Raw genomic sequence first — 19,508 nt, 5'->3', positions numbered from 1 at the left:
ACCCAGCAAAAGCAGTGATATCTTGCTGCTGACCACCATATCATCCCATTGGTGGCAAGGAGTCTCCTGAGGAGGAGGAAGCCAACACTGCTCTAGGTATTGGGCTCTAAGCAGTCCCACTGAGGCATCAGTTCTCTATTGTCAAAGATGAAATGATGTCTGTGGACTCTGGACAGACAGGCTGGAGTAGCACTGGACACCTCTGTGACCAACACTGCGGTGCATGGTGCACTGCTGCACCATGCAGCACCACTGTGTGTGTGGCAGCCATGCCCTGTGCCATGCACTGCAGCCAGACCTTGCACAGCAGGTACTTGCACTCTCCTGCTTCTTGGTGCAGGGCTGGTTCTGCACCTTGGTCCTGAGAGGCACCACGTGCTGCATCTGCCTCTGTGCTCAACTGGGCACTGGGTCTCCACCAGCCCTATCATGAATTTATATCGTGCATCTTGAAACACTCCTAAGGAAGAAAGGCATTTTTGTTCATTTTTTTTTTAACACTTTTAAGTGTTGTTTATACTGTGTACAGCAAATGCAAGCCTTGAAGCCAGTTTAAGGGAAATGATGCTCAGTCTCGTGAGTTAGATGTTTTCTAGATGGTGCAATAATGTTAGAGATGGCCAGATGTGAGCAGATCTGGCAAAGATTCACATCCCAGACTAGCTCAAGTACTTTCCTCCTTCAAACCTGCTGTAGTTCCTGTTGCTTTGGACCCAAGCTCTATGCTGATCTGTGCCACTGAGTTAAAGTGATACCTGAACAACTGCATTTTAGCTTTATTTCATCCCTGGTTTTCCTCCCTCTGAATCTGCTCTTATGCAGATGGAGCTTAATGGGTTCAGAAACCTGCTGGAACATGGGAACATGTCCAATTTCATCTGCAGGCACAAATGTAGCTAAAAATGATCAAAAGATTTTATTGAAATCTTGATTAATTGTGACTTGGGAGGATTTCTAACACAGACCTCTGTGTACATAGCTCTATAGTGGTGTTTTTGCCTAACACTGATTTTCTTTGTGGAGTCAGATATCAACTGTGTGCACACCATGTGGGAAGACCATTGGAAAGAACAGTTAGGACCACAACAGTGATTACCAAGTGGCAGTCATGGATTTCATTACCTTTTTATTCTTTTTAAGTCATTAAGGGAAAAATAGGGGGACGAGCAATTGAGAAACATAACTCTCATCAAATAGAGAGAAATTGATTAAAAATATAGAAAGGGAAAGCAAAATGGTCAGAGAGCATCAGTGTGTGTGCCCATAGGATAGCTGTGCCTGGCAGAGGAGCACAAGCAGAAATACCTGAAATTCTCTCTCTGCCCAGTGGCACGGGGCTGGTGCTCTCCAGACTGTCATACTGGAGAGTGCAAGAGGTGTTGTGTGGGATAAATGCAACATGAGCCCACGGAGAGCTGGTAGCCAAACTCACCCCCTACTCAAAACGCTACTAACTTTGTTCATCAGTGCCTGCCATGATACCAGCACAGAAAACCCTTAATACAATAGCTGCAGCTATTCAGCAGGTGACCCTGTTATCTGCTAAAATGTTTTGCAAGGCAGTGGGGTTGCCTGGCTGGTCTGGGAGATTGTGCCAGGGGACCTGGCTGCAGCAGGGAATGACTTCTGCACTGGCAGCCACAAGCCTTTGGGAGCTGCTGTAGCAGGTGGCATTTTCAGATAACAGTAACTGGACTTCTCCAGAGCTGATACCACCACCACTGCTGTTTGGACTCCATAATGCCGGGAGGACCCTATGTAGACACAATGTAGACATAATGAGAATGTCTAAGAATGCAGACACAATGAGCGCAGAAAGTAATTCTATAACCTGTGTTTTATCCAGCACCAGCCTTTCCTGGCATACTCAAGCTACAAACTTAAGAATGAGAACTGCTCTAACACTCTTTGGTTCTCAAAAAGTCAACAGCCTGATGCCAGCCTTCACTGCCAGAAAGCCATAGCTAGGATAAGTAGGCACTGCAAAATCTCAAGGATTCTTTTCCCCTCTCCTCAGCTCTTTTGGAGACAAGAAAGGAGATTTGGAGTTGTGCTTGTTCTGCTCAGCAACCCAGCTGAACGGGGTGATCAGGTGGCCTCCAGGCTGGATTTGTGTTGCTGCTGGCCATGGCTTTCTTTGAGGAAAAAGTCAAAATTTGAGGATGGGGGATGTGATGGTGAATCATCAGCAAAATAAAACTTGGTAGTCAAAAAGGAAAATCAGCCTTATGTGGAAGAAAACCAGAGAAGGGCACCATTCCCAGAGGATTTCAAGGTCTGCAAATGAAGCAGCTAGGGTTTAAGGCCAAAGAATTTAAATTCGTGCTTTATTTTTTCGACAACTCATTTGCTTGTTTTGTGAAAAGCTTTCCTCTGAAATCCTGAAAGGAGTGGGATTTGCCTGTAAGTCGTTTTTGATAGAAAACTTTTGAGTAATCCTTAGGCAAACCAAGTGAAAGCTGAAGTGCTCTCCATGCTCCTGTCTGGCACCAGGTGGCACACGTGCTGCTGCTTGGAACTTAAGATTTCCGCAAAACCAAACTGGTATTCAAAACACAAGGAAGGAATATCGAACTTCAGAAGCAATGAACTAATGCCAGCTTTACGAGGAAGAGTGTATTTATTCTTGTTTGTTACGTATAAAACACAAATGAAAAGTGTAGAAATGCCAGAAATACGAATCCTGATAAAATCTGTATTATTTACCTGATAAAGTATCTGGTGATATTTGTAGAATAGGGGGGAAAAAAGTCATAGAAAACACTATTTGTCTCTACCACTGCCAGAAAAAGCTTCGTGGTATATAGAGTAATTTCAAGTTTTTAATCTTGAAGATGACGTGTTTTGTCTACCCAAACTCTGGGAGTGAGCAGAGTTGGCGCTCAGGAAGTTTGGCACTTCTAAAGGATGCCCAGACCTTGCCCCTCTAATAGGAGTTTTCAAACTCCGTGCTGGGAGGCTGGACCAAACTGCCTAAAAGAATTAGCTTCTTCAAGCCAGCAAAGGGCATGTCCCTGCTATGCAGAGAGAATAAACTCTGTGTTACCTGCTCTAAAACCTTGCTACTCATTGTTGAGGGTTTCCATCACGAAGTACGGGTTAAACCTGGTCCTTAGGCTAATATGGAGGAAGGAACGATAACCAAAACTAGGAGCTCCACGTTGTGGTAACGACGGTGCTCGCAGGGCTGCCAAGCAAAAAGTGAACTCACAGTCACCTCATTTTGAGCAAAGAGGGGGCAGGGGTGTGACAGCCGTGGGTTTGGTGGTGTATGAGGGCCCATGTGCCTGCAGGGTCTCCCCGGGTGCGGGGCGCCCCCGGCGGCGCGGGGTGTCCCCGGGTGCAGGGCGCTCCCGGCGATGCGGAGTCCCCGGCGGTGCGGGGCGTCCCCGGCGGTGCGGGGCGTCCCCGGCGGTGCGGGGCGTCCCCGGCGGTGCGGGGCGTCCCCGGCGGTGCGGCGCTCCCAGGGCCGCCCGGCCGGGGCAGCCCCTCCCCTCAGGCGGTCTCGCGCCCCTCCCGGCGGGCCGGGGCTGTTCCGGGGCCGGGCGCGGTGCGGTCCCGACGGCGGCGCAGGGCTGAGCCCATGGCACTGGCGGCCGCCCGAGCGCGGGCGCTGCGCGCCCTCAGCCCCCCGCACCTTCTGGGACGGGTCCCGGTCGCGGCCCGGCGCCGCTGCAGCGAGGCGGGACCCCCCGGTGCGCTGCCACCCGGAGGGTACCGGGCCTGGCAGGAGCGGGCGGCCCGCGACCCCGCCGGGTTCTGGGCGGACTTGGCGCGGGGGTGGCTGCGCTGGGACAGCCCTTTCCACACGGCCTGCCAGCCCGGCCGGCCCGCCGGCACAGCCCGCTGGTTCCTCGGGGGCCGCCTCAACGTCTCGGGTAAGGCGTCCCCCCCGCGCCCCGCGGCACCGCCCGGGCGGGCTGCCCGGGAGCCGTCCCAAGGACCGGGTTTCGCCAGCGCCCCTCTTTTGGGATAGGAAGACGAGGAGTTCGGTTGGGCGGCGCTGGGAGGAAACCAGCAGGGAGTTGCGAAATGCTGGAAGCGGGGAGAAAATCCGAAGCCGGGATTAAACCGGGCTAAGCCTTTTGCCCTCCGATCGGCGGAGGTCTGGCCGCACCCCTGTTGCCGTGCCGGCAGAAATGCCCCAGCTTCGGCTGTGCCGGCTTCGGCTCCCCGTGGTGGCTTAAGATGATCCACAGGTGGCGGACAGTGCGAATCCCAGTCTTTTGAGGCGGAAGCAGCAAGGTTTTTTCTCTTTTGAACGAGGATCTTGTTCTTTTTCTCCGACTTCACCACTTAACGTGAAGCAAGAGTAAGATTCTCTATGACTGTCCTCACTGCCCTTGAGTTTCATCCTGGCCGTATCTGTCTTGAAGTCTCTTCTGTGCCATGGCCACGCCCAGTGGGAATGAGCCCCAGTCCCATCTAGGGTACAACTCAGTGGTGAAGTCTTTTAACAGGGATGTTCGTTTCTGACCTTCATTTCCCGTTCCTGTGAGAGTGCTTGAATCAGCACTACCGGTTCAGTAGTGCAGTAACTGTGACATCTCTGGCCACCTTTTTTTCACAGTAAAAGAGGAAACCCTCCTCAGGTCTTCCAGAACGTATAGGAGCATCTCCTCCCAGGAGATGATTCCCAGCAGTGGATCCCAAGTTTATGGAGATGCGTGTACTGCCCTGCTTCTGGCACCCAGCAGTCAGAGGATTTTAGGCAGGCTTTTGTCTTAATTAATTCCTCTTGAAAGAAAGGTCTTGTCTGAGCAGAGACTTTCAGAGATCTGTTTCTTTCCTCTGTGGAGTGGGATCAACACCCTCTTCTGAATCCTCTGTTGGATCTCTGAAATGCAAATTTTAGATCATGCCCTGGGTCTGGTTCTTCAGCAGGCACTAAATGCCATATAGTTTTCTTTGCACATGTAAAAAGAAATCATAGACCTTTGAAACAGATGCACAGAATTAAACAGGTTTGCTATTCCTGGTTTTCTTTTCAAGCGTGATGAAGATGGTACTCGGGCACAGCCAAGTGACTGTTTTTCTGTTAGGAGGCTCCCTTCGTCTCAGTTTGAACACTGGCTACAGAAACATGGCAACGGTTCAGGTCCCTGATCCAGAACATCTTGTGTGCCCACCTCCCAGCACAGCTGAACCATGTGCAACTGAATCTGATACCTTTCTGGAGGGACCTTGCGATAGGATTTGGGGGACCTATGAGCTTCAGTGCTTCTGGATTTATTGCACTGTAACTCCTGGGCAGGAGAATAATCTGGCAAACTACTGCATTTCCAGCTGGAACACATTCTTGGGAGCATGTCTTACTGAAATGAATTGTTTCTGAGTGTTGTCAAGGAAGCAGCATATGGAGAAACCACTAGGATATAATAGTGAGGGGAAGGCCACTTAATTCTATTTTGTAAAATGAGCAAAAGGTTCTTGTAAGCCTAAGATCAGGAAGCAAATAATAGCATTTGGCTCTGGTTCACCTGCTGGTTCTTACTGAGCACAGAGCTAAAGCTCTCACTTGGCTCAGCTGGGGATTTCTGCGGCAGAAATTCCCTCTGAAGGCCAGTGTGGCTGCTTACGAGTAAGAAATGCTGCTTGGGCAATGAATACCCCTTAATGTGATTTACTGTAGTATGGTGCAATATGTGAGTGTGTTGCTGCAAGGAGCTTGGAGGTGGGAGTTGCAGTGTGTTGTGGACCAAGCTGCAGCAAATCAAATTAGCTGTGGATGAGGAGTAGAGGAAACTAGTGTGTAACTGCTTAAAGCATTCCCCTCTAGAGCTTTTGTCCTCTTGTATTAGGACGGGTTAAGAAATTGCTTTATCTCCTTTACAGTATTGCTGCAGGATTTTACATTAAAAATGTAAAAGACTTTAAATGGCAGAAGAATGCATTTGCAAATTTCTGAGATCGACACTTGGACTTGTAATGAAATGTGTTGAATTCTGAGAGATTTCTTTCTCTGCGCACCTTTATGGGCTCATTCCTACCCTCCATGTGGTGGTGCGATCACAAAAAAGCCAAAGCTGATTCCCTGGCTGCAGTACACAGCTTTTGTGGCACTTCATTTGTCTGGAAAAATGAAATCCTTTCCGACCAGTATTAATATTTCCAGGAAATATGGTCTGAAACTCAGCAATTTTTAAAAGAGTTTTTTCCGAATTATGTGGCAGTGTCCCTGACTGCTTTTTAGTAGTTATCTATTGAAATAAAGTAACTGCCTTTGAAAGATTACAATGCAATAAGCAAGTATCATATAGGCTTGGAATTAATGCTTTACAAGGATGCTCTCTAACCATCAGGTAGCTTGCTACTGGATGTGCAGGCGGATTTCTTGTGTGGGTTCTCTAAATTTCTTCAGGTTGAGTGCTCTCCTAAGTCCTCTACCTCAAGTTGTTGAGGGGGAGAGATGTGCCTTTAAAATGTAATTTTATGTCTTTACGTTTTAATAGGTGTAGTACATAGCTTTAGACATGTTAATCTTTCCCAGGTGTCTGGTAATTTGTAGGTACTCGGAGTTTGCCCTAGATCCTACAGTTTTAGATATTTTCATTTAGCTGCGATTCAGCTCTTCTCTTATACCCTGGAAAAAATATTTCACCTGAGGTTTATTAGAAAATCCAAATGGTGCAGTGCTAAACGTGCAAGCTGGGGAAGACAGTCTGTCATATTTATGTAGTGAAATGCTGCTCTGGGGAGCACAAACATCAAAAGGGTGTCTTGTCTTTGTGCTACTTGGAGCAGAGGAAAGATTTGGGCTGGCTTAAGCTTAACCAGTGGAGCTAAGCTGAGCTGAATCAGCAGTGGCCTCTCATGGGGTTGCCATAAGGCAACTGTGCCATTTAAGTGTAGTATTTGTTGTACAGCTTTACTAGAGCTGCAAATGCTGTTTTACATGAGTGTGTGCCTACTGAGCTAACAACTGATGTTTCTTCTTGTACTAGCTTGCTGTTACTCTTGACCAAGTTAAGTTTACAGAGCACCTTGCATGTGATCAGACTTTGTTTAAACCTTTGGGTTTTTTTACAGTAAATTGCTTGGATCAACATGTTGAAAAGTCTCCGAACAGAGTGGCTTTGATTTGGGAGAAAGATGAGCCTGGCACTGCAGTGCACATCACTTACAGGTATGGCACCTTCTCGAGATGCTTTATGACACCTGGCAGCGTGGGGGAGCAGGAAGTGGGATCTCTGTGAAACTCTGCTTGCTTCCAAGGTACTCCCAGCACATAGGACATGGGACCACAGTGTTGTGGCTAGGTTGTTGTATCATGATGGAATAGCTCCTGAAAAACAAAGCTGTGTTGCCACTCAGAAATTATATTCTTCCTTTGGGTTCTTCGTGGGGCAGGTTCCCTGATTTTAGACACCTGTATGTAGTACAGGTTCAGAGGTACAGTGGATGTAAGTTAGTGGCAGCTACTGAAAATTTCAGATTGAGATTTGGCATCATCTGGTGATGATGCTGATCAGGCCATCCTGTAGGTTCCCTCTTTCTCTATGTGGGGGCTTTTAGAAGAGAAAGGCTTGGGGTTTTTTTAACTCTTGCTGAAAAAAAAACTGCCAGTTTTGCTTGTTAGAGGTGTTCATGGGAAAATTTCTGTGAGCAGCTTTTGGTTTCAGCACAGCAGCAAATGACTTGGTGCAAACATCTTGTGTTGATGGTCAAGAGCATGATACTGAGCCCTGGCTGGAGGGAATTTTAAGCTCCCGATGTTCCTCTTCTCCATCCTTAGCACAGTTTAGAGCAACCTTGAGGCTGCTCTGAGTGACACTGACTTGCAATTGCTGCTGTAGATTGTAGGGTTTGTTAGAATATGGCAGTTTTCAAGCATATTTCTCTTCTCCTCGCTATGTGCCCTCATTTAGGAGACAGTCCTGCCTGCAAAGATGCCTTTTACATCATCTGTCTCTCTACTGAGAATTAAAGATTTCCCAGAATGTATGTTTCTCAATGCATGTTTTAAGGAGCCAAAAGTTTGATCTGCTGAATCTCAGGGAGCCAGATGTGTGATGTCCTGGTTCAGAAAGCAAAGGAGACATAGAAAGTCCTGGCATCAGACTTTTAAAGGATGTTTTCTGGAGCTCGTTGGGACTCCTAGAGGTCCTTGAGTCTGAATAGGTTCTGGTGGTCTGGTTCACCTCCAGAATTTATTAAAGCACCTGAAAGCATAATTCATTGGAGTGAAGAAGCTAGTCAGCAGGAAGGAGTGACTGTACAAATAATTATGAGAGGTTAGTGCTCCATGCAACAGAAATAAACACTACCTGATATAAAGCTGCATTGAAAGAGTGCATTGGTTTTAATCTTGGTATTGTTATTTGAGAGAATGTTTAGGTATGCTATGATGTAAATGTGTTGTAACGAACTGGGCATCTTGGCTAAATGCTTTGAGTCTTGCTTTTGCCATTCTGATGGTAAAAAAAGGACCAAAGGTTTTTCCCTTTAATTGATTATGTACGATATGTTTTTCTCCCGGGTGTATGTACTTTTACCTCTCTCCTTATGCGTCAGGCATGAAAACTGGGGGTGGTTCAGAGGTGAAAACTGTGTTCAGATAAGGAGAGCAGCCCAACAGATAGCACAGCCTCCTTCAAGGCAACTCTAGCCTCTCCCTTGGGCTGTGCTACTTGAAATGGGCTGAGCTGCTCCAGACACTCAAACCATCTTCTTGGGATCTCTGGAGATATAGAAAGGCCTTTCTTAACAGCAGCAGAACTGGATTTTTTCCTGGCCATGATAAAATGCATTTGGAAGAAAGTATATTTTCAGCCTGAAAACATGAAGACAAGTAACCCATGTCTAAACCCCTCTTTGTGCAGTTACAAAGATACAGTAACTAGTACCAGAGAGTAGAACATCCAAGTGAAAGACAAGTTGACAGCCTCTGTTTTCAAACTTCTTCCTGTGTTTGAGAGCCATGTTCCTGTTTCTTCCTGATACTCTGGGTGAGATGTGACTGCATTCGGGTTTCTCAAGAGACTTTGGTCCTACCACTCGATAAAACAGGTCACTTGGTTCTCTGCTTATCTCATTAAGCCAGGAATAGTATTGTTGAGAGCAGTGATACTGTATGGGTATGTACACAAGAAGAGAGTAAAAAATTTTGCATTTTCTGTGATCATTGAGCTGCATTGTTGCAGGTTTTAAATGGTGCAGTAAGGTTTCTCCAAGGTGTGTTGGCACTTACCTCCCTTTGATGCTGAGCTTTGTTGAAAACTTTTTGCAACAGTGCTTTATTTGAGCTAGGAATTTTGTGAGGGAAAGCATATGAGAGAAGGAGATGACCCAGAAGCTGAGATGCTGGTGGAGTAGTCCCTCTGTGAGGCTTCTGTAGCAGGGTGGTCTCTGCACACCAGCCTCAGCATAAAGAGGAAATGAGAGGGATGCTGGACATCTGTCTTTGGCAGAGGAGATAGGCTCCTTTCCTTAGGACCTGAATGTGCTGTTAATGGGATAGTAGCATTACAGTAGCACTCTAGGAAGCTAAAGCCTTTAGTTTGGGCACTGCTTATGGACCAGCTTTGAGTAAGGTCATGGAACCTCAGCTGGGAGAGTGCTGTCCAGGGCTTACGTGCAGAGGAGTGCAAGGCACCATTTGTTTTTACATTATCTACTTTGCAAAGCCTGCTGCTTTGAGCTGCTTCTCCTTACAGATAAGCCCTGTGTGACACAAGGAAAGATGCAGCTGCTGGCATAGGTGCTCTCCCTTCTCTGGGGAGTTGTCAGGGGCAAGAAAACAGCTGAGTGCTGGCCCTGTTCCCATCACAGCCTGCAAAGGAAGAACGTGGCTATACAGGAAAAGGGCTGGAACAGGCTCTCTCCTCCTTGAGGAAGGGGAAAGCCTCCATCAGTGGGACCTCCTCTGTGCATTGGCAGGAAATACAGCTGCACTGGAAAGTGCTGTCCCAGCTTGCTCATCTTTGGAAGAAATAAGAGCCTCCATTTGCCTCTGCTGCCCCATTAACTGCCTCACTTGCAGTGGGCAAAGAGCAGTTGGGCTATGCCATGAATCAGCCTACATCCCTGTGCACACTTGTCAGCAAGGTGGGTTGTACTTGTGCAGCAGAGTTCAAGTGCTCTGTGCTAGGAGAAGAATCCAAACATCTCCTGATTGGCAAAAGTACACAAAGCCATAGGTGAAACATTTCATTTTAGCACGAATAGATGAGTGCTGCTCTTACAATCTCAATTGTGATGATCTTCTTCACTGCTGAGTTTTGTCCAGTCTCTCTAGCTGATGCAACTCAAGCCTTTCAGGAAAAAAAATTCCCTGGCCCCTCTTGCTTTTTCCTCCTTCTGGGTTTCATTTCTAGAAAGTGGAAATTTAGCTAACATTCCAATTATCTCCAGTTTTGAATGGGAAGGCAGAAGACTTGCTTTTTTGTTGCTTCGTGACAACAGGGAATACAACCCTCCTGGGATTTGGTGGCTACAGTCAGCAAAGTGAGGACAAAGCAAGCCAATCAGTTATCAAGATGTCTGGCTCTCTGGAGGCTAAACCACCAAAACCCCAGTGGTAGGGAAGTGGCTGAGTAGCAGGACTGTGCTGCTGTGAGCTGACAGCTGAATTTATTGGCAGAAGGGTCCAGCCAGACTGGGAGTGTTTTGTCCTGCTCGTTGGATATTGTCAGGGCCCAGGGGCTTTGAAACCTTGCGGAGGAATTCCCCAGCGCGTTACTGAGCCTGGGTTTTAAAGGGCACTGTGCCTTATATAAGCAGGAAGAGCTGGTGGCTGGAGCTGTTGTGTTGCAGCCTCCTAAAGTTCAACAAGTGGGAATATTAAAGACAGAAGCTAAAGTTATGCCAGACCTCCCCCTGTCTGACATGGGGTTATTTATTCTCTCTGGTGTTCCCTGGTTTACCTAGGTCTCTACAGTTTATCCACCTGTGAGCCAGTGTATGCTAGCATTGCAAAATCAATGGGAGCTGTGTGAAGTGGACAGCAGTATGCATTAGCTAAAATATTTTTCAAAAGGGTTGCAAGCTGGGTCTCAACAGAAGGGTTTTAATTTACAAAGGAGTTCACTCTGGTGCAGCAAATGTTGTGACCAGAGGGAATGTTCAAATGCAAAATAGAAAGTAGGGAGAGGAAAACTGAAGGGCCAGAAATTAGGGTCTTAGGTAGGTGGGACAGAAGCAGTTGGACATCTTCATGAGCCACATGACAGCTATGCCTTTAAAAAGCCAAAGGATTCCTCAGCCCAAGCTGAAATAGTTGCACTTGTATTAGAGATCACAGTGAATACTGCAGTTGGAAACCATGTTGGTACGTTACCATTGACAGCAAACTCTTTTCCATCTTTCCAGTATTGGTTTCTTAAGTTGAAGTTGCAAGTAAATCTTGCCCAGGCTTTCGGCTTTCCCTGTTCAAGGCAGTTCATGGATTTTTCACTTTCTGACCTGAAAAAGGTTGCAAGGGGTTTCCCTTGCCTTGGGTTCAGGATGTCTGCAGGAAGGCTGGGCATTTGTCTCAAATGCTGCACAGTTCTGTGGGGCAGCAACTCTGCAGGGTGCTCGCTCCTTCCCAAGATGTGTCTGGGTTAAGAACTGGCAATGTGTAACATGCTGGCATGTACTAATTGCCTGCCTGTTAGATAGCAAAGTGTGTTTGAAGGAGTGAAGGAGTCAAGGGAAGGATTCCTGACACAGCATTTCTGCTAACTCCCTTTCTTGAACTGGAGGGGAAGCCTGAGTTGCTGCTGCAGGAGCCAGAAGACACACCTGATGCTCAGGGAGTAGTGGATTTCTTTGTTGGAGTTCTTGGCTTCACCCTTTGTGCCTATTCCCAGATGTGCTGCACTGCCAAGGGTCCTTCAAGGCCCTCCTGTCTTGGCATTTCAGAGTACAAAGAAGGCAAAGCGAATAGATCCATGGGTAAAGACTGCTGTGTATTGTCTGTTAACTTGCTCATACACTCTCATAAAGCCAATGTTAAATTGGAGTTAATCATAAAAAACAATGAGAGCATCGTGGTCACTGAGTCCTGAATAAGTAAGTGAGCCATGGAGTTGCTCAGAAAACACATCATAGCCAGAGATACTCTGGCATTTCTGCTAAGGAGAAAGAGGCTACAGCTCTGAAAGCACTCGAGTGTTTTCCATTGCAGATAAGAAGTTTTTATTTTACTTTCTCACAACTGCCTGCCTGGAGCTTGTTTCACTTCCTGCGCTCTGCAGTTGAGCAGTTTAGTTTTGTTTTGGCTCTTTACTATATATCCACATTGAGATTTTTCTCTAATGCAGCTTCAGATAAATTCCAGACCAGAAAATGTGACCTTTTAGGACAAGGCATCAAACCAAACATGGGGTGGGAAATAATTATTGCACAGAGTTCGTGAACTCAGTAAAAGTAAGCAAAATAATAAATCTAACAGACTGTGCATTTATGTAGACAGTAGGAACATGCATGGTCATGAGGGGCTTGGGAAGGGGTAATTGAATGTTGCGCTTTAGAGTTTGGGCTGATCTCTAACCATAAGGGATTAGGGGGAAATTCAGTCTGGGGTGCAGCCACTCCATACCTGATTTCTGCAGGATTGTGGTGGTCTCTATGCAGTGGCAGCTGTTGCCAGCTATTGCCAGAGAAAAGGCACTGGAGCATGTCTGGCCACTTCTCTGAGTGCCTGTCCAGAAATGGACTATTTACTTGATCCTACAGGAATAGTATTAAAATAAATAATATGAGGTGCCATGCCTTGGATTTGAGGCTCGTTTTCCTTGTCTTCTAAAAGATGGGAGGGAAGTGGTATCCTTCCAGCCATCACTGGATCTGTCATTATACTTTCTCAATGGCTGTGTTTCTTCATGCTCTCACAGTGCAGATGGAGTTTTATCCTATGGAAGTAAGATGCCAAGTTTTGATATGACATTTCCAAAGCGGAGCACTTGGGCTTTCCCTATTTCCAACTTGCAGTGGTTTAAAAAAAAGAAAGAAAACAATTTTTGATAAACAAGAAACAACTTTTCATTTTGTTTGCAGCTTAGCCACCAGCTGAAAATTGGTTTTGTTTCTTTGTTTTTTCACAGCTATGATCAGTTCTGTGAGAAGAGGACACATAAGATATAGATTCATGCTTTACAGCTTATTACGGAATGCAAGCCGCCAAAACTAATTTCTTTATTAACAGTTTTGGGGGTCCCTGGTGGCATAGCTTACAGCCCCTAAGGGTTCACAGGTGACAGGTTGAAGATGAGTTTCCTAGGGAGTAGAAGATATCTCTCTACTCTGGGCCTCAGTACTCAGAGGGTTTGTGAACCCAGAGGATAGTTTTCATTCTGGGCAGACTCTGCTGGTCTCCTCCTCTGAGCTGATGATTGGTACAGAAGGACTGTTCTGCTGCCCCTCCTAGAGTCACCTCCTTTGGCATGAGACCACTCCTCACCTGGTAGAGTAGCTCTTGTTCCTGAAGCCTTTCCACTGGAGGCATACAGAGCTGTTCAGTTCATGACAGCATCTTGGACCCAGGTGTACCTGCAGTCGTCTTATCCCCTGTGCAGAATAAGTGTATGTGCAAGCCTTTGCCCACAAACTGCTTTTTCATTCCTTAGAGGAACATTTTTGCTATTAAGACAGCTTGTTGCAGTGGCGAGCCCCATGAAAAGAGCTTTTGTTCCTGTTCTCGGTGTTCCCGAGTTTCTCTATGCAAGAGTGGCTGCAGTTTTATTCGGAGCACTGCTTCTGTTCTGCAAGGCTGTTGTGCTCTTCAGCATGGCAGGGTTAAATGACAACAGAGGAAGTTGGGCTGCAGGTGATCCAGCTTTGTTGAAAATCATGTAAAATCTGCCCCTCACACTGGTGTCTCGGGACTTCTTTTCTTCCTTATGCATGCAAATGCATTGTTTACCCTTGCAATTTTAAGAGAATCTACCAGTTGCAGAGCACTTCCAGCAATTGCCCAACTTAAAAAGTTCTGGGAGTCTTTAGGCAACACTTCCATTTCACCTTGTGTTTATCCCACATTTGTTCCCAGTAGCTTATGACTGAGCCTCATGGGTAAAAAAGGTATCAAGGATGGCCAAAATGGACACTGACTTCTGGAGGCAGCAGGACAGCCACTGGCTTGCTGGCTGCTCTACCCACATCACAGCCTGGCAGCTCCAGGCAGCGCCTGCGGCTCTGTCTCACTCATCCTTCTGCAGCTAGCACCACTCTCTACCCTTTTTTCTTCTCACTGAAGTGGCAGGAGCAGTCTGACTCTCACCATGCCCCAGGCCACCATTCTTTAAAATGCAAAAGCTGATGTGCCCAGTACTGCTGAGATGAGGTCCAGAGGTGATGTGATACCTCACTCATACACAGAGAAAAGTGCATCTTTTCTTTGTTCCCCCCATGTAAAACAGGTTGTGTGGTCACATGACAGTGTTGCTTCTGTGCCTGCAGGGAACTTCTGGATCTGACTTGCCGTCTTGCCAACACCCTGAAGAAATACGGGATACAGAAAGGGGACAAGGTGGCCATCTATATGCCTGCGTCTCCCTTGTCAGTGGCATCCATGCTGGCTTGTGCCAGAATTGGTGCTGTTCACAGTGTGGTCTTCGCCGGATTCAGCGCAGAGTCCTTAGCTGGGAGAATCATGGACTGTAAGTAGATGCAGACTGGGGAACAAACTCCTCTGGGACAGTGGTCCAAGACATATCCCAGTTCTCTGTTGAGTTTACCCTCCTCCACGGAGTGCATCGAAGAGCCTTTTCCTTAGGGAGAGAGGCAGTATCCTCTGGCCTGAAAATACTTTATAAATTGCTTAACATTCAGTGTGCACTGGGTTACTGCCAGCCAGCAATGAAGCTGGAAGGAAAACCAGAGCTTAGGGATGGGGCCTGATTTGTTCTTTTGCAGTGTAATTGCAGTGTTTCTTTGATACTCTTGCACAGTACTAATTCTGCACTCTCAATTGTAATCCTGTGATTTATGTGTGGTCCTGGAAGTGTTGGCAGCCTGCATCTGCTCTGTGAGCCCTTGTACCAGCAGACAGAGCTGTTCTCAGCCCTCAGCACTTGTGTGATTAGGTAAAAAGTAATGCTAAAAGTACTGACAGAAGAGTTAAATAGCAAGTGGCTCATGTCCCGTAGCAATCACATCAGTTTCTTTATGGCTAGTGTGAGGGAAAAAATCTTACAGAAGTTTTCATGTTTTTTTCCTCTTTTTAGTGGAGTTAATCTATAGAGAACAAATACATATTTTAGCTATCTCTCATATTTAGCCACTTGTGTGGAAGTGATGGACTAAAGAGCCGTTTCTCCGCAGCCACAGCTCTGTAATAACGTTGAGTGGTGCAGTTTGAAGTGTTCTGCCAGATTGCTGCTGTGTGCTGTGGCTTCCAGGTAGTACAGTTGAGTTTGAGAAGGCTACAGGTATCTCAGAGCGGGGTGACACCTTCAAGAGGCTGCTGAGCTTTGTGCTGTCCATGTCAGTTTGTAATGGATGCTTACATGGAGCCTCAGAGAGAGGGGCAAAGGTGCTTGTTCACACATGTCATAGGAAGTCTTGCCCTGGTTTCAGTGTGTCAGCTGTCAGCCTAAAGCATTATCATTCATTGTAACACAGGTAACTGGGAGGAAGCTGTTCTGCATGTCAGCTTCGCTAGGCAGGAACTGAGGATTTAAATTACAGTGAGGGGTACTTAGGGTAGATGTTGGGAAAGACTTTCTCATATTCATGATAGGCATTGGAGTGGACTGGTGGGGAGAGGGTAGAATAGATGCCGTTGGAGCGTTTTAGGGAGACTGAACAGATAGTTATCAGAAGTGGTTTAGCTGGAATGGGCCTTGCCTTGGGGTGGGGGAGATGGACTAGATAACCTGTGGAGGTTCCAGCTACCCCTAATCTCTGTGTGTCTCAGGTTTTAAAGTTTTGTCATCAGTGACACTGACTGGTTTTGATTGATAATGGTTCTAAGTGTTTGACACACATGTCCTATACATCATCCCCAAAAGTAATGAAAATAGGGTGTGCACACTAGCCTGAAAGGCAGGCTGGTATGTCTGCTAATTCTTTTTCTTCTTAGCTGGATGCAAAGCAGTTATCACCTACAACCAGGGAGTCAGGGGAGGCCGAATCATAGAGCTGAAGAGGACTGTGGATGAAGCTGTGAAGAACTGTCCAAGCATCAAACATGTCTTTGTGGCTCAGAGGACAGATAACAAAGTCCAGATGGGTGACTGTGATATTCCCCTTGAAGAGGTATGTTGTTGTTGGTAAACCTTGCCTGCATTCCTGATGTTTCTTAAAGTATGCGATGTTTACTATGCCTGGGAAGAGAAATATGGTGAACTAATAAATGTAGGGACCAGCTACCACAGGCCTCTCTGAGAAACCTGATGCAGGGCTGTTCAGAACACGTGTAACAGTCTTCCTGAATATGTAGATCATGCACACTGTGGTATTTGGCTTTGATCTTTGATCTGCTGTGGGCTACACTAGGAATTGGCAGCCAGGAAAGACAAGGCAGTCTCCATGGCAGTTTCCTTGCGTTGTGTGTGCTGAGCTTAAAAGCCTATGAAGCAGCTTGGCACTCTAGTGTGGCTGTGCCAGGCCTGACAGTGATGTCTGGCCTTTATGCTGCCTCTGGAGCAGGTTTTCAGTGTGTGCTGCTCCTCCTGTGCTGCCACAGACGCTCTCTGGCGCTCCGGATAACTTCTTTTAGGTCTGAGTGTTGGCTAGGATAATCTTTCTTTCCATCTGTGCCTTTTGGGCTTGAGTTCTGCTCCTTATATCATCTGGATCTTCATCCTCAAATGGATTGCCCGTATTTACAGTCTGTTAGGATTGTGAGTCGAAGCAGCTCAATCCACATCTGGTTTATATCAGCACAGGCAGGGATTATGCTGCTCCATTTTAGTAATCTTGCAGACAGTGCTGAGATTTAAGGAATGAGTGTTTCCTGAGACCCAGAGGGCACTGAGACCATTGTTGCTGTTGTTGTTATACTGTGTTCAGACACTCTCTTATGGTTTGCATGTGCACCGTTGAAAGGCAGTGCAGAAATAATCAAGTTCCTAGAGAGGCTTAATACAGCCTGTGAACAGTGTTGCTCCACAATAGGAGGACAGTGATGGCTTGGGAGTATTTAGAACCTGTGCTTCTTGGCAAAGAAAGCAGCTGTTATTTTTATGTGTTTAGTAGAAGTAGTTGTATCAGTTTTCCAGCAGCAGTTAACAGAAACTATTTGTTCTAATAATGCCTGGAAATCATCCATCTGCAGGCAAGATAATTGCTCAAGGGTCTGTGCTGGTCACATGAGATAGGAGCAACTACTACTGTAAGTTAAAAACAGAGAAGGCAGGTTTTATTCAGAAATTGTCTTACTCCCTACTCCACAAAGGACATTTTGATTATTTTCCTTAGTCTGCCAACAGCCTGACGTGCTTTAGTGACCCAAGAGCTGAGCTCAGTACATTGTCAGTTGTAGGGTCTGAAACAAAACAAGAATGAAACAGTTAATGCTGTTAACTCTGTCGTTACTGATCTTTACAGCAGTTGTGCTTTCCAGCTCTTGTGCAATGCCTTACTGCAAAATTTAAGCTCATGTTATAATGGAGCATATGAGGACTCCATCTTTGTTTCAAAAGCTGGCAAGTCAGCCTGAATTGGCAGTGCTGAAATGTCACAATAAATACCTGAGATGAGCAGCAGTGCTGTAACTCAGAGGCTAAGAATTACACCAGACTATCAGCTATCTTTTATTAAGCTTTGTTTGTCAGACTGAACCTGCTGATAGTAGTATACACTTGTAAATACAGTATGTTTATAGTGTATACTCATAAAAAGGCAGTATCTAGAAATTCCTACAAGGAGCCACCTAATAACCCTTGCAGGAATAATTCATCTAGTACAGTACAGGGCTCAAGAGACACAAGGCAGCTGTGGTTTTTTTACAGCCATATGTTGAGCATTTGGAACACACACTGATTATTGCAAGTTTGTACATGGATAAGAAAAATGTTCAGTCTTGTCCTGAAAAATCCACAGCCTGGGTAGACAAGCCCTCTGCTGCTAAAACGTCCAATGAGCACAAGTGCCTCTTTCAAAGCACATTATTTCCCCTTCCTCTGTTGGACTGAGCACACAAGCTGGACCAAAAGTTTGCTCTGACCTAGTAGGACATTGCATCCTTCCCTCCTGAGGTTCTGACTGTAGGGGTAAGGAGAGGATCTCACCCAGCTGGCCAGATGGGGGGTATGAAGAGAGTGACAGAGGCAGGAGAGTAAAGCACTCTCCTCCTGGGTAGAAGAAATTAGAATTTGAGGATCAAATGGACAGGACTATCATCCACTGCTGGGGCCAGGGAGGGGAAATGCATGCACAGTTTAACTGTAGCACTGCAGTTTTAAAAGGAAAAGAAAGGTCCTAAATGGTACCCAGTCAACCTTGCTGCTGCTGTCAAGTGTGATTCATGTTTGGAGTCACACTTTGGTTTTCTACCAGCAGCTTGCAAAGGCTTGAAATGTAAGCAGCTATGACACACTATTTTTTTCCTGAAGTGTTATTTTATCTGGCCAGTTCTTCTTGACTTCTCTGCCTAGCAAAGGTGCTGGTGGAAAGGTTACACACTATGCATCCACAGGAACCTTTCCACTAAGTGAGCCCATATAACCCATGATGTATCCATGGACATTTGTGAGAGGACAACAGCAATGGTGGTTCTTGTCTGAGGACACTGCTGACATGCTTACAGAGGGAGTAATGGTTGGCTCCATGTAGCTAAATCTTTCTGTCATTACTACCTTTTATTCCTCAGGAGATGACCAAGGCAGCTTCTATATGCACACCAGAGAGCATGGACAGTGAAGACATGCTTTTCATGCTGTATACCTCAGGCAGCACTGGGAAACCCAAAGGAATCGTTCACACCCAGGCTGGGTACCTGCTGTATGCTGCTCTCACGCACAAGGTAACTCAGATGCATCCTCTGGGAAAAGTTCACTTACCTTCCAACTGTGCTAACGAGAGAGACTTGGATTTGTGAGGAGTGCTGTGTTCTCTGTTTGCTGCCCAATGGGCTTATTGGGTGTAAACAAGCTGAAAAATACCCGAAACTGTGTAATTATTCTTCAGGATTTGTTCCTGGGGAATAGGATATTATGCAAACCTGAACCTTAGAGTTATGAAAGGAAGGAAATTGCAGTGCTGCTTTTGCATTTAAAATGTGCCAGCGTTGGCTGCCCAGAATTTGCAGCTGAGAAGATCCTGATAAGTAACTTACTGGCATTGGTAATGTGGATATTACTGTAGTATTTTGCAGTGGGGTGCTAGCCTTTTTTATTTCCTAAAACAACCTCTTTGCATAGCACTTGTCTGAAGAACAAAAATTGCATGTCTGCTCTAGTGGTTGCACCTCTGCACTGCTTTTCTGGGTGATCTAGGCAAAATGTTTTAACCTCCTTTCTCTTGAAAAAGAAAAGAGTCAAGACACTTCTTGATGCTTCTGGTCTGAGCTCTGCATATGAAAAGGCAACAGTGAAATGAGAAGACTAGTGAAAAATCTTCATCTGGCTTTAGTGGTATCA

The 19,508-nt window shown here is 46.2% G+C and overlaps 1 protein-coding gene across 3 annotated transcripts in view; it reads left to right on the top strand.

Annotated features, from left to right (window-relative positions):
• The first annotated feature begins 3,536 nt into the window (after positions 1-3,536).
• The window catches only part of ACSS1 (acyl-CoA synthetase short chain family member 1), a 33,579-nt gene continuing 17,607 nt past the window's right edge, over positions 3,537-19,508 (top strand). The window contains exons 1-6 of one of the 3 annotated variants that reach the window (XM_027696972.1): positions 3,540-3,668; positions 3,861-3,878; positions 7,030-7,126; positions 14,383-14,582; positions 16,007-16,182; positions 18,740-18,892. In XM_027696972.1, the coding sequence (XP_027552773.1) occupies positions 3,584-3,668; positions 3,861-3,878; positions 7,030-7,126; positions 14,383-14,582; positions 16,007-16,182; positions 18,740-18,892 (729 nt within the window). In that variant the 5' untranslated portion in view covers positions 3,540-3,583. Of the gene's footprint in view, positions 3,879-4,568; positions 4,712-7,029; positions 7,127-14,382; positions 14,583-16,006; positions 16,183-18,739; positions 18,893-19,508 lie in introns of those variants that run through there. The other 2 variants (XM_027696971.1, XM_027696973.1) reach the window with 2 other exon arrangements.

The sequence above is a fragment of the Neopelma chrysocephalum genome, unplaced genomic scaffold (assembly GCF_003984885.1).
Source record: "Neopelma chrysocephalum unplaced genomic scaffold, ASM398488v2 Primary Assembly neopelma1_117, whole genome shotgun sequence".
NCBI classification, from domain to species: Eukaryota; Metazoa; Chordata; class Aves; order Passeriformes; family Pipridae; genus Neopelma; species Neopelma chrysocephalum.
This window is presented reverse-complemented; position numbering and strand designations above follow the sequence as displayed.